Source organism: Calonectris borealis, chromosome 2, assembly GCF_964195595.1.
Source record: "Calonectris borealis chromosome 2, bCalBor7.hap1.2, whole genome shotgun sequence".
NCBI lineage: Eukaryota > Metazoa > Chordata > Aves > Procellariiformes > Procellariidae > Calonectris > Calonectris borealis.
In genome coordinates, this window is record NC_134313.1 from 117,363,044 (window position 1) to 117,384,357 (window position 21,314).

Genomic DNA, 21,314 nt, shown 5'->3' on the forward strand with positions numbered 1-21,314 from the left:
CATGTACTCAGTAACAACAGCCTCCTCATCAGATGGGGAACATTTTTACTAAAGTACATCTTTGAACCTTAACTTTCAAATGTTTCTTCATTCTACCAGTATTTGGGCTTCACTCTTGATTACCTGACTTTAGAAACTTAGAATAAAAAGAGAATAATTTTGAACTGCCTTCTAGTTTCACTTTGCATGTAAATAGGTATTTGACATTTTCTCACTGCCTTTTCACATATTCCTGCACTGATATTTCAAATAAAAAGGAGGCCGGAAAGAGGTGTGTGAGTTTGGTTTAACTACCTGAAGCACTTCCTTGCATTGTTTAGATGTGGGTTCAGCTTCAATCATATCTGCTGTGGCAACTGTATTGAACTTCAGTTTAATAGACAGAAGAGCAGAAATGTAACATCCATCAGAAACATGAAAACAATTTCCATCTTTTTCTTTTTTATTTAATCACATAAGTACATGTCAACAGTTGGCAAAAATTTCATAAAAATACAGTACCTTTTTGTGCTGTAATACTACTCACAATGTTTATATAAAGATTTTTTTCCTGCTTCCTTGAATTCAATTCACATTTTAAAAAGTGACTTCCCAAAAGCCCTTTTTGTGATAGTTTCCTTATAGAAATTTTTCCAAAATCTATTCTGTAAAAGTTAAAAAGCTAATGCATTTTCAGCCATTCTCCCTCACCCTCTCAATAAAACAGATTTTAAAAAAATAAGAAGTCTTAGAATACTGATCAGTTGTTACACTACTACTTTATCATAGATTCCCATTTAATTGATACTGTTATAGGCGTGACGGATGCTAGATCTAATATTGCTAGATGCTATTAGGGCTAAAAAGACCGGTCGTATCAACAGACTGATGTCTGAACAAAAAACCAAGCCAAAACAAAACCAAAACATGAATGATATACAGAGAAACATCAGACTTCAGAAGTCTTACACTGTAGAATCACAATTACTGTGATACTTCCCAATGGCAATAAGCATACAAAAATTCTATCAAGTCAGCCAAACGACTAAAGGGTGTCCTTGCACTGGGTGTCTTGGAAAGTGAATTCTCTAAATTCTTTATAACCGATAATGTTGTTGTGACACTGAGATGACAGAAAAACTGCAGAACCAGTCTAATATTTTTGGAGCAATTACACCCACAGAACACCCATATCACAATTGGATTAAATTTCATTCTTCTTTAATGGTGATGATAAAATCCAGGCAGGATCTAATGCATGGGGAAAGAAAATAGGGCATAAATTTTGAAAGTAATTTCTTATCAAGTTAGGCGCTGAAGGTCTAGTTAAGGCAGTGAAGGATTTATTTTAGTATCTTTCTAAGGCTATGACAGATTTTTCCTGAATAAAGCATTTTCCCTTAAAAATTTCATGTATATTATGCCAGCTTATTCTGAATGCGTAAGAATGCTAAAAATCATTGGACACTGAGAAGCTAAACTATTGCTCACTGCAAATATTACCCTTATTAGTCTTCCTTTTTAATATCAATAAGATACCAGGAACAGATTCCAGGAACATGCACCTAAATAATGAAGTTTCAAGTCTGCCTACAAACTTTTCCATTTCAAAAGCAAGCTTAAAAGCATGTGTTAAGTGATCCAGAATGACGATGTTCTTAATCCTCTCAAAGAAAAAAAAATGTATTTCTCTCAGACGTGACTAGTGAAACTACGTGACTTTTAAGAGAATTTCTAGTATCACCTTGTCCAGGAGGGAGATGAGTAATGAAAGTGACATGAGAAATGCGATGCCAGATGCTATAGCACCATTCCTTCTTCCCTAGCTGCTAGCACCAAAGCTTCAAACAAACTTGCTTTGCTAAGACATTCTGACAGTCCCATTTCACAATATCATTGGTTTTGACAATGGAGTTACTTTCCATAGCTACTTCTAACTCTTTTGGGATCAGTGTTAAATAAAATGTGCAAACATAAAACCATTTGCATAGCAAATCTCAAGGGACTGACCCTGAAATAGAAATCCAAACTGTTAGGTTTAAGATATTTCTATAATCAGAATTCACTTAAAATGGTAAAAAATAAAATTCACATTTTTCCATTTTAAGTCTAGTAGAAAAGGTATTTCTGATTTAGAATTCTTATATTTACTAGTTTAAAAAGTTGAAAAGACCGATGATTCTTTGCATTGAAATGTTATTCCTTTGGAATCTTCAAGACTCTGTAATTGCTATTTTCAAATACTGTGATGAAATATGGCCTGGAATCCTTGCTCATAAGGGTACATAAAGGAATTTTGCCGCTATTAGCAGGATCTTCGACATCCCAAATTTCAGGCATACTGCAACCAGGCCTAGAAAACATATGAATACGAAAACAGAAATGAAGAAATGCCACCAAAAAACATACAGCTTGCTGAACTCAGTTTTATAACCCCCCTATGAATACTTGATTGTGCCAAGTATTTTTTTTTAAGTTTGTCTTTATACTAGAAATTCTTATCAGATTACAAAATCAATAAATATAGTAGTAATTTAAAAAATAGTATCGAGAACGTGTAAAATTTGTCTGCTTTTGTGATTACATAATTATTAAGAATTAATTTGGAGGAGGAAGCATATAAAACAATGCAAATTATACAATATACATTACCAGAGACCCTTAAAACTTCCTATAAAATGGAGGGTGATGTTCACACTCCTAACATTTCTAAAGAAAACTCAGGAAATAAAACACCTTTAAAAAAAAAAGTAGTAACTCCTTTCTTTTTTATTAAGGCACATAACCACATCAATTCCCTGTACAGTTATCTTTCAAAGTGAGAATTAATGAGAATTTCCTAATTTGTCAAAGATAAGAGCAAAGAAATAGAACAGATTAATTTAATTTTATTCTAAATGCAAAGAAAATAAAATAAAAAATCCCAACTAACTGTCTTCTAAAGACCAAAAAGAGAATTTGGGAAAGAGGGGGGGAAAAAAAAAGCATAGCTTTTTCATAAGGACAGCTTAAATGTGACAAAACTTTCAGTGACCAGCAATGGTCATAATATTTTGGTGCTCAAACTATCTTTTACTCTGCACCTTTTATTCATAGTAGGCTTTCACTATACACGATATCTGTTCTTGCCATCACAGAATAATGACTTGTTTCCTTTGTGAATCTCTTCTGTATTTTACAGTGAAGTTTAAAAATACATACAACACAGCTTTTCAGGTGCACACAAAGACCGCAAGGTTGCTAATGTGGGTAAAGTTAATTATACTTACTAATACCTGAGACACTGGACAAAAATGTATTTTGGACACTTTTAATAAAGCACACATCAACATTTCAAAACTATTACTTGATATGAATCTTAGACTACATATTTGAGTGGCATATCATTCTTGTAAGAAAGAGAGAGAGTACTCACTTTTTTCTGCTTACACACAATGACTCTTCTAAAATATAGTAATTCACTCCTAATTTTATCAATTCTCGTTTTACTTCTTTTGCAGGTTTTCGACTGTACATGGAATACACTACTTTAGTTCTGGCCCTTCAAAAAGAGAAATACAAAAGTTAGCTAGCAACATAGCATGAAAATGTAAGTTTTAACTTTAGATGGGACAGGAAGGCTTTTTATTTCACAGATGACTAGGCCAAACCAAAGTTTAAATTAATAGTGCCATTTGCTTTAATGTGCTTATTTCTTCACAAATATAATAATTCCAAGAACCAAATCTGTAGCCGGAGATAACTTTGTAACAAGATCCATGGTTACTGCGAACAGAAAATGTAAAGATGTCAAAGCAATGCATTCACCATATAATATTCAAGGCTAGAAAGGACCTTGCTTGGACTGGAGGTGATCAGAAGAAATAATCTGCCCAGTCTCTCTGCAAAAGGTCATACTGATTGCCGTTGTTCGGACTTTTTTAAATGTCGAGTGCAAAACCTGATGTCTGCCTATGCTGAATCAAGCAAAATCATCACTTGTAAACCATGATCCTGTTTATATTACCCTATAATATCCTCCTTTGATTGTGCAAAGCATGATGTTGTTAACTCCTGTTCATTTTCTGATACTGTATCATCTCTAGCTTATTTTCCCCAAACATGTCTTGTCCTGTATTTTTGTAGTTAGAATAGAATATTTCAGTTGGCCAGACACAGAACTAAGGACATAAGGCACATAAAATGAATCTCCTCCTTTTCTCCTTTATCCCTCTCTATCTTGTTGTTTTCTTGTTGTGTCTTCTTTTTTACCAGTTTTACCAAATTACCGAAAAATGATGCTACGATATTAAAATTAAAAAAAGAAATTTATGACCTTATCAGATAAATCAATTTCAATTTAGAAAAATATCCTGATTTTGAAAATAACGTACAAAACTCAGTAATTCCATTACAACATTTCAGTTTCAACTAGTCTTAATATTTCAATAAGAAATATTTAGATACATTATCATGAATAAAATATCAACCAATCACAGAAAGCTAACAGGAATAACTAAACTGGCTATCTTGAGAAAAATATCAAGTCTGTCTACAATGTCAGGAGTAACTAGAATGATGAAAGGATATAATGGTATATGTTAATTCCAATTCCATAATTATATGCTGGGTTTTTTTGTATATAAGTTTGAAGCCATAGCTATCCTACAGTATATCCTTCCCGATGAACACGAATCCTGAAGAAATACTGTATGTGTTTTCAATCTGACTAAAATAACAAATCAAGTTCTATCCGGTTTTAACAAATTTTACAATATAACGTGATGCCATTCCTATTGTATATTACCAACATTAAGAGAATTAATAGCAAATAAAAAATACATCCTCAACTTCGAAATTTACCTTAAACCTGCATCCTCATAGTGAGGATGATTTACAATAGGACGAAGTGTAGACAATTTAACACTTGCCATTGTAGGCATTGCTCCTGCAAAAACTGCATCTGAAATACAGAATGAAAGGCATGTTTGAAATGAAGAATCAAGCAGTAAAAGCAGAGAAGCAATCTTCAAATATCTAAACAGTAATCCTGTAGAAAAACATAAATAGGGTAGGGTACTCTTTTTGCAAAGGCCTTACATGGCACCAACAGGAGATGCACAAAATCACTTTTTTTTTTTTTTAAACCTTGAACTCAGTGTAAGTCATTAGATAACTAAACATGTAAGAACAGAGATTTAATACATTTTATTTTTCTTGAATGGGTAGAATAACATATTCATTATGACAACACGTTTTTGTTTGTCACTTCTTACACCATTGGCAAATGAGCAATAAAATCTCAGTCCACTTCTTTGGCTTGAATGTATTTTCCTGCTAAAAAAGTAACTACTTTGTTTCCCGCTAGTTTTCTGACACTTTTGCTCATTTTAGTAAAAGGATGGGTGCAACCACAAAACACACTCTTTGAATTCTCTTCTAGCAAAATGATGATCATGGACCCATATACAGGACCAGTGTAATTTAAGTAAAAACCTATTTTAATTGGACTTTGCCAAAACACTTTTGTTGTAGAAATACCACACCAGTAGCTAGAACCTCCCGACTGGTAGCCTGGAGTCTAACAAAGCAAGCTTTCGGTGTTTTTTTTTCATTTGAGATAGCTTCTATATGGACAAGTATATGTGATTAAACCATGGCTTTAGCATAGTCCCAAGGCAAAGCCACAGGTAGTAGTAATACCTCTGCAGTCATCCATACCAAGTTCTATAGTTACACCTCACAGTAAATGGGGAACATCATACATTATTAAATAGTTTACCTTGTCTGGTATTGACTTTTATCCACTCTAAAAGTTCCTCCTGTGGCAAATTGCTAAATTCTCCCATGATGTTCCACTGAGTTTGAAGGTTTGCTGATCCCTCTATTGCCATCAATGCTAAAATAGCAAAGACCAATGTTTTGGGCTGGATTTTGCAGAAAAGCCATCCAAACAACTGAAATGCAAGAATCAATTAATTTCTAGACAACAATTCTGTGATGTTGTATGCAGCACAATTAATTTTTATTTCTCTATAAGGAACCTAACGTATATTACAATATGAAACATCTCTGCTATTGCTTCTCCACTAAACTTTAGTGAGACCTCATAAGTATTCATGTTTACTGAATGTAGGGCAATATATTTGTAATTCTACAAAAAAAAAAGAAAATTGACATTAATGCAACTTTTAAAGTTGTAGTTCAAATGTCAAATTCTGCAAGTAAAGATGATTCAGTAATGCTAACTGCACTTTTACAGTATTTTATTTCCTATTTACATCCAGAGTTTCTAGCTGTAGTATATGGATTAGAGACTGTAGTGCAAACTTCCAAAAACATATCAGAAAAGCAGACTTTGGGGATAAAAGGTTAATGTTATTTTATATCCTACTCTTCCCTTTCTTGAACTGAAAAAGATGGCCCTTGCATTTTTTCCTAACAATAGCTTGCTGGAGGCTCTAAGCAAATACTCATAAATATGTGAAATGGGTAGTTAAAAAGAAAGAAGTAGCAAATTTGCTATGTTGAAGTTTAGTTTGAACAAGAACACTTGATCTCATCCATATCTGACCTAAACCTTAAATAAGACAAAGTATGAATTACTTTTTTTTTTCAAGCTATTGTTAATTAGAAGGCTTCACATATCAAAAATACCAACCTGCACTACATAAATACATTTCATTCAGAGTACCTTTACCCATTTTTTTAATTAAAGCATGAAATGATAAAATAAAGTTTCACAGTAAAACGTCCCACTAGGCTGACTACACCAATAAGGTAGTGTATATTATCTTTTTTATAAACTAACCGTAAACTACTTTAGATTATTAAAACTCTCAAGCCACCTCTCCAAAAATACAGTGTACTCTACTCTCATCCTCAAAGACTTGCTAAACACACTAGCAAGAACAGCAATACTATCCAGGGAAACTTAATATACCAAATATGCCTGACCCCTGTGTAGGTCTGGAAGGATGAAGGGAAATTAATTCATTTATTCGCTGCTCTACATGAGCAAACCTCCTTTTTACCAACAGTCGCAAAAATATCACTTCAAGAATGTGTTAGAACTTCGGAATTCTTTATTGAGTTCCATGGCTTTTCAAATCAAAGAAAATCACATTCTTATGCTTTTATAAAACCTCAGTAATGTGCGAAGTATTTAAATTTACCACTATTTTGTTTAGATAAAGAGCCTAGAATGGTTGAACATATATGCAATGCAAAAGAAGTATCTTTTACGGGATGCCTGTTCCTCACGTGATTCTTATACCATTCAAGGTTTTTTATTTGTTTTTGCCAAATGACTACATTAAGTCTTTCTCCAGCTATTTTTCTTTGTTTTCAAAATTTCCACTCAGGATAGTATAATTCCTCCTAACAGAAAGAGGAAATGTGTGAATGTAATTAGTTATCATTTTTATTGTCCATCAGGTGCCACAAGCTGCAACACTGAGGTAATGGAAAGTACACAGATTCATGCAATGGGCTGAAAGAACACAACATACAAAATTCCTTTTCCATGTGCAGAATAATTCAAGTATGTCTTTTGCCTGTTTGTTCGTTTTTTGGTTTGTGTTACAAATGTACATCTCAGGCTGACTGTTCACTGATAAAAGGATATATTTTGAAAGGCAGCTGATTAACATGTTATCTATCTATAGCCTCAAAATAAATTATTTATACTAAAATACCACTGCAGGTAAACTTTCATGGTCTGCTAGAGGAAAGGATAGTGCTGATCTCAATTATGATGAGACAATCACATATGCTAAATTTGCTTAAATTTTTCTTGCATCTGTAAAGACAAGTTGCTGCTCATCAACTTAACCTTTATGCAAACATCTAAAACTTCACATAATGGTAAGTGTACCGGTGTTAATCAATCATTTGGTCACAAGTCCCATCTTCCCCTGCTCATCTCCATCACAGCAATTCTTCTGAATCAATAGTGCACATACGGTCAGATTTTTCAACCTCAAACTACTACTTCTGCTCAGCAGCCAGTAGGACAGAAAAAGGTCACTAAAAATCACTTGATATTTCCTGAGCCTACAAAAAAAGGAGTTTTCTTATCCCTTTGCTTGCTTAAGTCAGAGCTGTCTTATAAATGGTCTGATTGATAGCAGCTCAACAGCCTCACAAGGCAGTGTTTCTCTTTCAGGCTCAAGACAGTCATGTATTACCTGGAAGATTACCAGCAGCTCCCTACTAAAGAAAGCATACATCAGTCAGATCAGAAAGAATCTGGCTTGTCTTTTACAGGTATCAATCAGCACCGACCTAGGGAACATGCTGAACATGTGAAAGAACCTTCGCTGATAGCAAGATAAGGGAATTACTTTTTAATTTTACTTACATTGTTCACCTTAAGTTGGGTACTCTTGAACACAGCCCAAACCAGGGCCAGGATAATCACAGGCCTTGTTATATGGGGCAGCTGGTCATTTATCATCTTCTGCACAGAACAACTGTCCAAACTGCAGTAATCTAAAGCCTTACCTTCCCTGGCATTCAAGACCTATTTCTTTCAAGCTAATTATGCCCCCATGATGCTGCAATGGAGGAAGAAAACGTCACTGGACCTGAGCCATCTGGTCCAACAGGGGCAGCTCCCAGAATAGGTTATTATCTGCATTTGTAGCTTCCTGAGAAGCTTACTCTCATTCTACAACCATAGGAAACAGCAGAACAACCAGAGGCCAAAATGCAGTTGGAAGCAGAAAAGAAGAAAATATGGATAAAGTACTCTGAACCTGTCCTTCTTCCAATATTTACACATGGTAACATGCGGCATCCTCTAAGATCCAAAATGCAATGATTACCAAAAGCACCATTTTTCATTAACCAGCCTGATGACCTTAGTTGCGGTACTAAAACAAAAAACACAACGATCCAGGATGAATTACTGTAGTGCCATTACTCAGATGCTTTAAAAAAAGAAATAAAAAGATCACCAGCTTAAAACTTTTATTAATTTGCCATGTAGCAGCTAACTTACTATATGGCAAAAAGCAAATGAGACTACATATCAATAGAAACCATTCCTAGCAGCTCATCTTTCAGTTATTACCAGTTGCAAGGTATTTTTCTTATCTTTCAGAGGTTCTTTCTTTCCATGCAGTAAAAAAAAGACACTTCAGATTTTTATTGTTTTTCAATTCTCAGAAGGCTGAGAGGCCTTTTCCTGTGGCACAAAACATAGAAATACTTTTAGATCTAAACTTCATTAGAAAATTCTACAAAAATTTTTTCAATAATAACAGGGTAGAAAAGCCCATCAATTTTCTTCTAGGAATACACAATTAAAACAAGAAGAATTAAGAACAAATTAACTTTGGACAGAATCAATTTATATTGTAATTGTTATCTAGAAACTGTATGTTAGCAGAAAATAGCCTTTTTTTCTTTTTGCTTTTGTCTTTTGAAAAGCAACTTCATTTCAAATTACTCAGAAACACCTCGTGAGAGTTCATTTAGAAAAATTTAACCACAGTGTAACTGCTATTACTTAAATAACCCGACCACCTAAGAGGACACCAATACTTCAAGAACAACTAACTAAGAGCTGGGAAATGCCATAAGAACACCTGTGAACCTTACAGAATAGCAAGAGTGTAGAGAAAATACTCAGTTACAAGGTGGCTAAATAAAGTTACTTTTTAAAGAGTTTTTGACATGTTTTTAACATTTTCTATGTTCACTGTACAGATTCATTTGATATTGGCAAATGCTCAGCACTTTTACCTATGCCAAGTAACAAAACAGGGATCAAGAAAGTGATGAGTACAACATTTAAGCAGACTGATACTGTGTAGCCTGTCCAGCATTATCAAGAACTTCCTTCCCTAAAAGAACATCCAGGGAAGCAATCCATTTTTCTGGGAAACAATCATTTGTTCAGCTGCCTTAACATGGGACAGCTTTCTCCTCTTTGCATGATTTTGTCTCATTCACTCATCTTCTAGTTGTATGACACCGTGTCAGATGTTCCACAGACAGTAATTGCCTTCACCACACAACCCTAATTCACTTTTAGGACAGGCTGCAACCACAGATATTGTGGGAAAAGTAATGTTTATTTATATCAGGCATTATAGTCTATCATACTGCATCTGCATAAGGCAGCCAGAAAAAGGTTGTACATACATTGCCAGTTCTGGCACTCCAGATTTTGAGTGCTGAACTTTGTAATGTTATTCTTGTATTTCTTCAATTTTCAAGAACAGCAAACCTAACGACTCAAGTTTCTTATTAAAATCCTAATTTTCTTCCCCAGTCATTGCTAGTTTCCCCACTCTGTGAAACATTTTTCTCTTTTCCTTCTTCTGTATTATGTCTGCAACAGTTTTTAGTACTGGATTCTCTCTCCCACTCATCCTCATGGTGGTGTTCTCCATACAGATATTTTCCAAAGTTCCCCATCTCATCTTCCCAATTTGTTTTCTTTAATAGTAAGCCCAGCTCACTATTAATCATAATCTTCCACTCTCTCAATGTGGGATACTTACTTTCTGTGATGTAAATAACACTTTCTACAAACTCACAGCATGGTTGAGGTTGGAAGGGACCTCTGAAGGTCATCTGGTCCAGCCCCCCTCCTCAAGCCCCTTGCCCAGGACTGTATCCAGATGGCTTTTGAATATCTCCAAGGATGGAGACTCCACAACCTCCCTGGGCAACCTGTGCCAGCGCTCGGTCACACTCACAGTGAAAAAGTGTTTCCTGATGTTCAGAGGGAACCTCCTGTGTTCCAGGGTGTGCCCTTCGCCTCTGGTCCTGTCACTGGGCACCACTGAAAAGAGCCTGTCTCCGTCCTCTTTACACCCTCCCTTCAGGTATTTGTACACATTGATAAGATTCCCTGAGCCTTCTCTTCTCCAGGCTGCACAGTCCCAGCTCTCTCAGCCTTTCCTCATAGGAGAGATGCTTCAGTACTTTAATCACCTTCCTGGCCCTTTGCTGGACTTTCTCCAGTATGTCCATGACTCTCTTGTACTGGGTAGCCCAGAATTAGACCCAGCACTCTAGTTATGGCCTCACCAGTGCTGAATAGAGGGGAAGGATCACCACCCTCAACCAGCTGGCAACACTCCTAATGCAGCCCAGGATACTGTTGGCCGCCTTTGCAGCAAGGGTACACTGCTGGCTCATGTTCAGCTTGGTGTCCACCAGAACTCCAGGTCCTTTTCTGCAAAGCAGCTTCCTAGCTGGGCAGCCTCCAGCATGTACTGGTGCCTGCGGTTGTTCCTCCCCAGGTGCAGGACTTTGGTGCTTCCCTTTGTGGAACTGCATGAGGTTCCTGTCAGCCCATTTCTCCAGCCTGTTGAGGTCCCTCTGGATGGCAGCACACCCATCTGGTGTACTAGCCATTCCTCCCAGTTTTGTAGCATCAGCAAACTTGCCGAGGGTACACTCTGCCCCATCATCCAGACCATTAACAAAGACGTTGAACAGGATTGGACCCATTATTGACCCCTGGGGTACATCACTAGTTACTGGCCTTCAATCAGACTTCATACCACTATCACCCCTCTCTGGGCCCAGCCATTCAGCCAGTTTTCAATCTACCTCCCTGTCTGTTTCCCAGACAAAGGACTTTCGCTGCAATTGCAAATCTTCTAAAACGGCTATTTAGATACAGATTCAATCAAGTTCATTTCTCGAAAACACAGATACTGAAACATGGAAACCCAGTTCTAAGATCTTTTATATCTGGAGAAAATCGAGTAACATTTTATGCTACGGATGATTTCAAGCTAGGAAAATTAAATCTGAGTTAGGCACATGACTTTTGATTTTTAAGGTCAAAATGTTTTCAACATGCAAGACTTCAAAACTATACTTCTGGAAAGAATTAATACACAAAAAATATGCAAGGCAATAAGCTCTGAAGAGCTGTGAAAACACAGTGTAAAACAAAGTCAAACACTTTGGATAAAATAGTCAATAAAAAACTTGCAATGGCATAGAAATGTGTAAATACAGTAAATCCAGTGTATGTCTCCCTGTGCTCAAGCTCAATACACAGCATATTAACTCATATAATAATGCAATTGGGCAAGTTGCATAAAACAAGACATTTGCTTTATTTGGGGAGAGGGGAGAATGGAACTTGAGTAACCATATTTTTTGACAGGCAATATAATTTGGTTTATTTTTAACCGGTACACTCCGATTCAGCAATTACATACACAGAAATTTGCTTTAGGACAAATATCTGGGTAATACTGTAAGTACTGAGATAGCTACAGGATTAAAAAGAGACCTTACCTGTTTTGAACACACCAAGGAAGCCATAACACATAGATGTGGTGTCAAAAACAGTTTTAGTCTCATGATTAAAATCGCTAGGACACTGTATGCCAACAGCTGCAGTGCGTGGTATACCAGCTGGGGGGAAAAAAAGAAAAAACCACACAACACACAGAGGCATAATATTTGCATACTTTTCATTTCTGTCTTAAACATACAATTTCATTTTTAGTACAGCTTAAGTGACAAGCTTGTCTGAAAGAGAGTCCAAGCCAAAGTAAAGATCTTCACATTTCTGACAGTGATAAGGATTTCCTGTTATCTTTTTTCTAAAGTGTATGTAGTATGCTAAGGTATGGAACAACAGGAAGGATAAACATTAACAATTAAAGCAAAAGGAGCTGGAGAAATGGCTAGCTATGCAAAAGATCATGAAACATAAATAGGCAATAACATATGTAAAATTTCTCGTATAACCTCTGTATAGAAGTGAAGAGACTGTGCTATTTAATACCTAAAATACCTAAGTATGAAATGAAAGAAGCAAATAAGATCACCCTTGGTACTCAAAAACCACAGGCAGCTTGCTTCAGAATTCTCGAAAAAGGTTAAAAAGCACCAGATGTCACTTACCACTTCTAACATTGAATCTATGTTACTTGTGGAAGTGCTGTGGTAAATCACAGAGGCATTTCTGCAATCAGTGCTTTTATCTACTGATTGATTATCATATTTTGAATGGCGTGAGATTTCTCTCATAGCACAAACCAAAAATAAACTGCCATTAAGAAAGTTTTGCACTGTCCTTGCTGACTTAATTGCAAATAAAGAAACCACATAAGAAAGCTGCCATTCAATTATATTTTTTGCATAATTTTATTATAAGAACCATGTGTTGAATTATTTTCATTATGGCATATTTCAAATCAGAATTTTAACATTACTGGAGTTTCACATGACAGATAAAGGAACCAACCTCCTTCTCAGTCAATATGGGGAAATGGAAGGTCCAGCATAATTTCAGTGTCTTTCTGTACTGCTACAGCAAAAGCCCAAAAGACTCCTCTCTTGCACTGCCACTCTACATTTGCTAGTATATTTTTTTGTTCAACATTCCAGAGTTATTCTGGTGATGTACCGGACCCAATTTAAGATGAGGGAATAAGAGATGCAAATACTTACCTTCAAATAAACCACGTATCAGGATCAGACCATTGCAACCTGTATTTCAATACTGACTACTCACATTAACGAATGTGCTAACACACGAATAAAATTGTGCAGAAAAAGAATCTTACCTCACCATGGTTAAAACGTTCCTCTCTGAATAAAAAACGGAAAATCACATTATTTGTTTATGTACTTCAAAAGCACTGGTTTTACTCTGAAGTCATCTATAGTGGCTCTAGACAACCGAACTAATCCAGTAAGCATGAGTCAGCACCTGCACAGATTCCCCCCCCCTCGCCCCCCGCCCCCATAACAAGCTTTGGAACATACTACAAATCAGTAACTATCCTCCTCAATCCCTGTATCTATTTGGAAATCTGAAAATTAATTTTAGCAGTTTTTTAATTACTTCCATGAATTATTTCACATCTAGAACTGCTTATTTAGAGAATGAAACTTCAGTAATGTAAAAGAGGCAGAGCACTGGTACCAAAAAAAAAAAAATTAATTTACTCAGGTACTACATAGATTGTTTTTTTTGGATTTTCAGAATCCAAATGTGAAAAGAGTCAAAATCATATATACTTGTTGTTCTCCAAAAACATCTGTGAAGACAGGATGCCGAATCCTGCTCACACCTGCTGAAATTTTGATACTGGCCATTAGACTATGGAAAGCAGAGATTACTGAAATGATTAGTGATAAATTAAAAAAAAACAGGAAGCAAAAAGATATGTCAGGGAAATGACAACATTCAATTGGCCAAATTCATTGCTCTTGAGCACAGCATCAACAAGTGATGCCAAATAGCTGTGTCAAGTAGACCATGTATTATAGATATTTGGAAAATAAAATTAATACAGTTGGGATCCCTTCCTAAAGATGAAACACAGGTATCTTTATAACCTGGACAAAAAATAATGGGGAGGAAAGAATTTGTATTCACTATTTATAGGGGAAAAGCAAATAGGCACATAAATAAACACTGGTTTAGGAACAGAGCAGAAAAATAAATGATTAAATAGAAAATTTGGGGTATGAGGGTCAAGATGTCTAAAACTAAGTTCAGCAGCTAAACTTGGTTTCAGACATCCTATAAAAATACCACATATAGTACATCCAAGCCATTCAGTTACTGAACGATACATAATTTACCCTTCAAAAAGGACCAACATAATGTTGGTCTGAATTCTGAATTATTTAGCATATAGCAAATCAAATAAACTTCCAGCAGAAAATTCAGTTTTACATTAAAAAAGAAGACAATATTTACCTTTCATATTGGCCTGCCTGAGATAAGGCCCACCTAAGATATTTAATTGCCTGAAGAAAACAAAAGCCAACAAAAAGTATGAATAAACTTTCAAAAGCATTTTCAACATTTGCTAAATTAAATTACACCTGGCTAATCTCACTTTGAGATAATGCTAAGATAAAGACATGCAACGTTTTAGCTAAAAATTCTTTTTGAGGATGTTTAATTAGCCAGGCAGTTAGCAGTTATCCCATCTGTTCCTGTGTAAACTGTAAGTTGTTTTTAACAAATTATACGTAATCAAATTTACAAAAACACTTATAAACTTCAGTTATAGTACTCATCAGCTAAGTGACAGAAATTTTTTGGTGCTTCACATCAAAGCAAGTTTTACCACTGACTCAGGACTGGACCTTTGCAAAAATCTACATGAAGAGAATACAGAATTTTAAGCAAATATTTTTGAAAACCTGTATTTTATCTAACTATATTGGGTTTACACGGCAAGGCTTTGGTAGCAGGAGGGCTGCAGGGTGGCTTCTGTGAGAAAAGACCAGGGGCTGCCCCCATGTCAGACAGCCAGTTCCAGCCAGCTTCAAAACAGACCTACCACTGGCCAAAGCTGAGCCCATCAGTGGTGCTGGTGGTGCCTCTGTTGATAACACGTTTAAGAAAAGGTAAAAACCACTGGGCAGCAGCTTTAAGAGAGGGTAGTGAGAAAAATGAGAATGAAAGAACCCTGCAGACACCAAGGTCAGTGAAGGAGGGGGATGAGGTGCTCCAGGCACCAGAGCAGAGATTCCCCTGCAGCTTGTGGAGACCATGGTGATGTAGGTTTTCCCCCTACAGCCCATGGAGGACCATGGTGGAGCAGATATCCACCCCACAGCCTGTGGAGGACCCCATGCCAGAGCAGGTGGACATGCCTTGAAGGAAGCTGTAACCCATGGAGAGCCCACACAGGAGCACGCTCCTGGCAGGAACTGCAGCTTGTGGAGAGGAGCCCACACAGGAGCAGGTCTTGTGGCAGGAGCTGCGACCTCTGGGGGACCCATGCTGGAGCAGTCCGTTCCTGGTTCCTGAAGGACTGTACCCCGTGGAAAGGACCCATGCTGGAGCAGTTCTTAAAGAACTGCAACCTATGGGAGGGACCCATTGAGCCTGGAAAGAAGGGGATGGGGATGAGGGGAAGGTGTTTTTGTTTGTTTTTGTTTCTCACAATCCTACTCTATTTTTAACTGACAATAAATTAAATAAATCTTCCCCAATTCAAGTCTGTTTTGCTCATGACAGAAAAATCAGTGAGTGACCACCCTGTCCTTATCTTGACCCATGAGATTTTTCAACTCTTTTTTCCCCCTGTCCTGCTGAGGATGGGGAATGAGAGCATGGCTTGGCAGGCACCTGTCAGCCAGCCAAGGTTAACCCACCACACTAACTTCTTCCCATCTCAAAATAAATAGTGATGCCTTCAAAAAACTTAAAAAGTAAATTCAAGGTAAAGGTGATTCACTAAATCAATCACTTACCCTTTTGATGATTATCCCAAAAACCACCAGAACAACTGGTAATAGCAGAGTCTTTGTGTATCTTACTGGAGTCTATAATGGAAATAAACTGCATTAATTGTTTTCCGTTCACCTATAATTACTTCAATGGTCATTTTAAAGAAAACAATATAAAGAGTTCTTCCTTGAGTAAAATGTAAATTTAAACATTCAACAAGAACAAAGCAAGCTTAAAGAAACTCAAATTTAAACTCCACCCAGCAATCACACTAGAGGTCATAATAGTAAGGTCATCAGTAAATTATTCCCAGTTCTTTGGCAAGCCACCCAAAGACCAAAAGTAGATTGTATCTCATCTGAATTTGAGTACTATGGGTTGAGTAACCTATAAACATTCTAAATGTATATCTACTGATGAACTAAGGAAGTCTACTAACACCACATTAAGAAGCTTCCATGCTCTTCTGTAGTCTAAATCTACCACACAAGACCTTTGCAGCTTTCAGTATGTTTTCCATGTACTCAAAACCAGTTACTGACAGCCACATAAAATCTTAAGTTTGCAGAACTGTAACCTTTAATTTATCCCTGAGCAAGCACTTCTTTCATTCAAGCAAGCACATCTTTAGATCCAAAAACAAAACACTGTTTTTAGTTCATTTAAAAGCAATAAAACCAGTTAAATTTAGCTTAAGTGCATTAATGTCTCTAAATTCATGAGTAAGCACTTAAACTTATGATGGCAGTAGGAGGTTATGGCTCTCAGATGTTTTAAATTATAAATTAAGATAAAACAAAAAGTTCCCTCTTCCATAATCATCTATTTTGATCAAATTACCTCTTTTTCCATGAAGTCAAACTCTGCAGCACAGGTATACATTAATGTATCAAAATCCTTGTAGCCAATAAATTTAGATTTTAATATATTTCCTATATGAGCCTGGTAGGATATGCAGAAAAAAAAAAGCTGTAGTAAGCAAAAACTGTCCGATTTTCCACAACAAAGTAGTTTAAATGTATATGAGAAATATTTTTAATTAGAACAGAAGTTTATACCATTTACAATATAGTTATAAGAGCACCAAAAATATATTTCCGGTATATTAAATGACATCTTTGAGTGTAACACAGATTGGACTGTGTTAAATAAAAAGCAGAAAGCAGCAGAAAAAGGGTGTTACCATTTTAACTGGGTTCAACTAGTTTTGCATACTCCTATTTTAACATATGAGCTTCCCATATTTTGTCCCTTGATGCACATCTGCAGATAGGATTTTAACAGTAGAATCTGACAATAAAGGGGCTGAAGTGAAGCGAGGAGTCCTAGTTACAAGCTTTTCAAAACTGTCTTAAAAGTTAGCTTCAGAGTAAAGTGAACTAAGAAACTGAGTAAATAAAGAAAAGATGTAGGTAGAAGGTATCCAAAATAAACAAAGCTCTATAAATCCACATTTAAAAAAAACCACACAGAGCATTTATTAACTCAATAGTAAAAACATTTGTCTTTTCACAAACTTTGGTAATAACACCTCAAAGTGATAATACATAATGAATGAGAAAGCAAATATGCAATCCCTCTCCCATTTCTGCAACACAAATCTTGGAATTTCAGGAAAGTATATCAGTAAGATGCCAAAATCAAAATACTAAGAACTAAAACTTTTGAAAGACACCAACCAGATACTCAGATAAGAGAACTTACATCATCAGCTATTCCAAAAGCTAAAGAAGTTAGGTATTTCAAGGTGACTGTCCCAAATAACCAGGCACATCCTTCAATGACCTTAAAAAAAAAAAATATATTCAGAATGAAATAAACAGAAGAGCAACGAAGCTGGTGAAGGGTCTAGAGTACAGGTCTTATGAGGAGTGGCTGAGGGAACTGCAGTTGTTTAGCCTGGAGAGAAGGAGGCTCAGGGGAGACCTTCTCGCTCTCGACAACTACCTGAAAGGCGGTTGGAGCGAGGTGGGTGTTGGTCTCTTCTCCCAAGTAAGAAGTGATAGGGCAAGAGGAAATGGCCTCAAGTTGCGCCAGGGAAAGTTTAGACTGGAGATTAGGAACAATTTCTTCACCAGAAGGGTTGTCAAGCATTGGCACAGGCTGCCCAGGGAAGTGGTTGAGTCACCATCCCTGGAGGCATTTACAAGACCTGTAGATGTGGTGCTTAGGGACATGGTTTAGTGGTGGACTTGGCAGTGCTAGGTTAACGGGTTGGACTCGATGATCTGAAAGGTCTTTTCCAACCTAAAAGATTCTATGATTCTATGTCTCAACAAACTTTTAAAGAAACCTTTTCTTTTTTGAAAAGCTTACTAAATTTAGCCACTAGTTACAAACTCTTCTATGTTATCACCAATAAGTACCGTAATTTCTAACAAATTGTACTTCCTAAACTTCAGTACACTGGGATGTTTTAAGGTTTTTTTGTATTTTCTATTACAGCTGAAATAATTTTGTGCAACTGATTTATATTACAGCTGTACCACTGCACGTGACATTGTAGCAGAGGAGGTACCACAGTTAACTTTGAACAGGAGCAGCCTAACTGTCGATTCCATCTGTTTTGCATACCCCAGTGTGTAGTAATTATTTCCCAGCAACAGCCTCTCCATATTATCAGGTTGTACTACTCTGCTAATTCAAATCTTTAGAGGAATTTGCTGATTTATAGTACCTTTCCAAGATAATCTCAAGTTAGAACTTGAAGGAAATACAAAGAAAGTATGTACAATTACTACTTTTAGTTACATATCATGTTTACCCCTGTACCAGAAAGATTAAATTCTTGGCAATCTAGCTTAATCTAGCTAATTCTTTATAAAACTGGATCAACTGAATAGGACAACCTGGTTCAGTATCTTGTATCTGGGACCAGCAGCAGATGCTTTCAGACAGAATATAACAACAAAATACAAACTGGTCTTTACCCTACTGTAACCAGGGTTTTTATGTGACGATGGGTTGCATTCAACCATCCCATTTAATAGCTGCAAATGAACCTAAATACCTAGGAAGTACCTAATCCTTTTCTGAATGCCTCTATCTTTGTTGCTTCCACAGCATCTTTCTTCTCTCTTACAAGCTTATTGCTGCTAGTATAAGAGCACTAAACAAACTATAATTATATCCTACTTCTATTCACTGGCTTTGTCATATTTACCTTTATTTTACAAGATGTAGAATTCTAACCTATTTTAAAATCTCAGCTATTTAGCGATTCTACATTAATAATTATCTTCATACTCTCTCTACTTAAATTTGACTGTAGTACCTTTTGGGGGAAGGCATTCTATCTTTTTTGTTTTGTTTTGTTTTGTTTTGTTTTAAGTAAGACACATTGACTGAGACTGCTTGCAATATTTAGGATGCTAAGTATGAGTTTACAAAATAAAAAAATATTTTCTGCTTTTTTTGCAGTTCCTTCTCCATGACTTCCATCATGTATCTTCCCTTTTGATGCCTGCTCACTAATGAATTGATGTGTTCAGAGAACTTTTCATAAGAATACCAAGATTTCTCTGCTGAGAGGCAAGAACTTATTTAAATTGCTTTATATACATACTTAGGGTGGTGGTGGTCTTCTTTTGAAAACTTACCATTTAATCCCACCCTTTGTTTCTTACATTATAACATTCACACCTTATCCCAAGGAGCTTATTTTCTTTTACAGTTCCAGTTACATATCTTCCCCAAAAGGTTTCTGAAATTCAAGTGCATTGCATTCACCCACACACCCTTATCTACATCCTTCAAAGAAGTCAAATACATTTGCCAGGCATGACTTCCTTTCACAGAGGCTGTATTGGACCTATCTCATTATATTGCATGTACATATAGCCTTAAAAACTTCATCACTGTTCAAGTTTTTATGCTTTTACAAAAGTTAGACTTATTGGTCTGCAATTCCACAATGTTTGGATGTCCTTTTTAAAAACTAACATGAGATTTGCCTACACTCCCATTTCCCCTGGTACCACAGCTAACCACATTGGCAGGTTATACGAGCACTGCAGTTTGTTATAAATATATTTTTTAATTCCCTTATATTCTGATTCCCTTATAATAACTGTATGAATTCCATCCAGTTTTGCTAACAGGTTACCCTTCATTTAACAAGAATGCCCGTCTTAAGCCAGATATAGTCTCGGTAGGTTCCCATTTTTACAAGTTAATGTTATGTCTTAAATAGCAAGTTGCTTCTCATGTTTTCTACAGTGCTATATTTTATTTGTCATAGTTTTGAGGGTGTCCTCCATGTTTGGACATGACTTCTACTGCCCTCACACCCCACCCACACGCCCTACAGTGTTTTACTCCGACTTGCTTCCTTTACTTAGTTGTGTAATTACAAGTTGCTTGCTGTTGTTATGAAAAATACCTTAAAAAATATATGGGACACATTTTAGTGAATATCTAATGCAGTATCTTAATCTCCATTTCTGCAACCACTGTTAGCCTTTTACTTGCCTTTTCTAAATTGTCCTTCATTTTAAAGGGATTTTCATACAGGTCCTAGGTTTTGTAAACGTGTTTAAGTTGGTAATTTAAAACTAAACGTGTTGCCATTTCAAGGCTATTTCAATTTTCTGATATAAATGTATGTTTATGCCCCTTTTCTTCCTTCAGTAATTTAAAATTAATTTCTGGGAATATGGACAATTTACTTAAAGAGAATAGTTCAGCTATATTTCTTGATTTTCAACTATTAGAAACTAAACCAGAAGTTATTTCTGTATTTCATTAAAAGAAAACAAAGTCATAGTTCTTTTCTGAAATTCAAAATATATTGAATTCCTTACCCATAGATAGACTTCTCTTCTGCTGCTTTTCAAGACTTTTGGACTCAATTCAAGAATTCCCTAATAAAAAGATGAATGTACATTTTTAGGTAACATAGAGTAACAACAAGATATTCCAGTACCCTAGATGAGGGGTTTTTTTGTTTTGGTAAGCGCCTATTGCACCACACAGCTATTTATTAAAAAATCCTCCATAATTAATACAACCTGAAATATGAATGAATAGCTAATATTGTGATTTCACCCTGCACTGGCAAAACATGCCAACACAAAACTCTTACTGCAGTTTATATTCAATTAATGGAAGAGTACTCTTCTCCTTAACAAGTAAGATTCTGTATTAAACAGCTCTAAGCTTCTTTAAA

General features: G+C 36.0%; 1 protein-coding gene across 2 annotated transcripts in view; it reads right to left on the reverse strand.

The window, feature by feature from the left end:
- Positions 1 to 424: 424 nt before the first annotated feature.
- DPY19L1 (dpy-19 like C-mannosyltransferase 1) overlaps positions 425 to 21,314 on the reverse strand; it is a 50,761-nt gene continuing 29,871 nt past the window's right edge. For both annotated transcript variants that reach the window (XM_075143060.1, XM_075143061.1), the window contains 11 exons: positions 20,950 to 21,009; positions 17,852 to 17,932; positions 16,988 to 17,089; positions 16,171 to 16,242; positions 14,660 to 14,709; positions 13,515 to 13,539; positions 12,235 to 12,354; positions 5,741 to 5,915; positions 4,822 to 4,921; positions 3,395 to 3,520; positions 425 to 2,332 (listed from right to left, as the gene is read on the reverse strand). In XM_075143060.1, the coding sequence (XP_074999161.1) occupies positions 2,176 to 2,332; positions 3,395 to 3,520; positions 4,822 to 4,921; positions 5,741 to 5,915; positions 12,235 to 12,354; positions 13,515 to 13,539; positions 14,660 to 14,709; positions 16,171 to 16,242; positions 16,988 to 17,089; positions 17,852 to 17,932; positions 20,950 to 21,009 (1,068 nt within the window). In that variant the 3' untranslated portion in view covers positions 425 to 2,175. The remainder of the gene's footprint in view (positions 2,333 to 3,394; positions 3,521 to 4,821; positions 4,922 to 5,740; positions 5,916 to 12,234; positions 12,355 to 13,514; positions 13,540 to 14,659; positions 14,710 to 16,170; positions 16,243 to 16,987; positions 17,090 to 17,851; positions 17,933 to 20,949; positions 21,010 to 21,314) is intronic.